At 40.0% G+C, this 1,909-nt stretch overlaps 1 protein-coding gene across 1 annotated transcript; it reads left to right on the top strand.

Moving 5' to 3' along the window:
• Positions 1-951, top strand: LOC116904590 (taste receptor type 2 member 102-like). The gene has a single exon (XM_032907386.1). The coding sequence runs from the start codon at positions 1-3 to the stop codon at positions 949-951; it is 951 nt and encodes a 316-aa protein (XP_032763277.1).
• Positions 952-1,909: the final 958 nt, after the last annotated feature.

The following is a 1,909-nucleotide window of genomic DNA, read 5'->3' on the forward strand; positions in this document are numbered from 1 at the left end:
ATGATCATGGAACCTGTCATTCACATCTTTGCCACTATACTAATACATGTGGAGTTCATTTTTGGGAATCTGAGCAATGGATTTATAGTGTTGTCAAACTTCTTGAACTGGGTCGTTAAACAAAAACTTTCCACAATAGATAAAATTCTTCTTACATTGGCAATTTCGAGAATCACTCTTATCTGGGAAATGTATGTCTTTTTTAAAATTGTATATGGTTCATCTTCATTTGTATTTGGGATGAAATTACAGATTCTCTGTTTTGCCTGGATCCTTTCTAGTCACTTCAGCCTCTGGTTTGCCACAGCTCTCAGCATCTTTTACTTACTCAGAATAGCTAACTGCTCCTGGCAGATCTTCCTGTATTTGAAATGGAGACTTAAACAAGTGATTGTGGGGATGTTGCTGGCAAGCTTGGTGTTCTTGCCTGGAATCCTGATGCAAAGGACTCCTGAAGAGAGGCCCTATCAATATGGAGGAAACACAAGTGAGAATTCCATGGAAACTGACTTGGCAATGTTTACAGAGCTGATTCTTTTCAACATGACTATATTCTCTGTAATACCATTTTCATTGGCCTTGATTTCTTTTCTCCTGCTAATCTTCTCTTTGTGGAAACATCTCCAGAAGATGAAGCTCAGTTCCAGAGGACATGGAGACCCTAGCACCAAGGCCCACACAAATGCTTTGAGAATTATGGTCTCCTTCCTCTTGCTCTATACTTCATATTTCCTGTCTCTTCTTATATCATGGATTGCTCAGAAGCATCACAGTAAACTTTTTGACATTATTGGTACTATTGCTGAACTCATGTATCCTTCAGCTCACTCATTTATCCTGATTCTAGGAAATTCTAAATTAAAGCAGACTTCTCTTTGGATACTGAGTCATTTGAAATGTAGGCTGAAAGGAGAGAATATTGCAACTACATCTGGCAAACCAATTAACTAGCTGTTATATACTCTGTATTGCATACAAATCAGTGAGTTAGTGGTTCAAGGATTCCTTCCTTGACTTATTGTATCATGGAAGTCATTTAGGGAGAGGCTGAACAAGCTATCTTCTGTAACTTGGCAAGGCTTACATATAGTAGTGGTACTGGGACACCATCCAACCATAAAACCTTCTACCCATAACCTATCTGACTGCAAGATATGCTGGGACAATGGTGGCTCAGAGATTGTGGAACTGGCCAACCAATGTCTATTCTTTCTTGAGGCTCACTCAATAAGGAACCCATGCCCAACTCTTCCTGGATGGCCAGGAACCAGAATCTCTGATGGCCCAACGATCTATTGTAGAACCAAGCATTACTGGAAAAAAGAAATAATCACTTTGATGAATGGTCAAATATTTCCTAAATATATTCTGATACACTTGTATATCATTTCTCTTTCCCAATCATCATCACAGGGACTTCTCCCCAGCACCTGATGGGAACAGATACCAAAATCTACAGCCAAATACTAAATGCATCTTGGGGAATTCCACAAAAGACTGGGAGGAAGGATTGTGAGAGCCAGAGTGCTCCAGAACACTAGGAGAACACAGACCACTGAATTAACTAAGCAGCACTCATAAGTGTTAATGGATAAATAAAGCAGCAGTCACAGAGACTGCACAGGTGTACACTAGATCTTCTGCATATATGTTGTGGTTGTCAAACTTGGGAGTTTTGTTGGACTAATAACAATGTGGATAAGTAAGTCTCTGACACTTATGCCCGCTCTTGGAACCCTTTCCCATTTTGTGTTGTCTTACCAGCCTTGATATGAAGGTTTCTAACTAGTCTTTTTGCATCTTGTTACTTCATATTTTGCTATTATCTCTGGGAGGTCTACTGTCTTCTGAAGGGAAACAGTGGAGCAGTGGATCTGAGGGAGGGTTTATGTGGGGTGGAGAAAAATAC

Source organism: Rattus rattus, chromosome 6 (assembly GCF_011064425.1).
Source record: "Rattus rattus isolate New Zealand chromosome 6, Rrattus_CSIRO_v1, whole genome shotgun sequence".
Classification (NCBI taxonomy): domain Eukaryota; kingdom Metazoa; phylum Chordata; class Mammalia; order Rodentia; family Muridae; genus Rattus; species Rattus rattus.

Excerpts from the sequence above, each read along its gene's own strand:
- LOC116904590 (XM_032907386.1), top strand. The coding sequence starts at position 1 with ATGATCATGGAACCTGTCATTCACATCTTTGCCACTATACTAATACAT.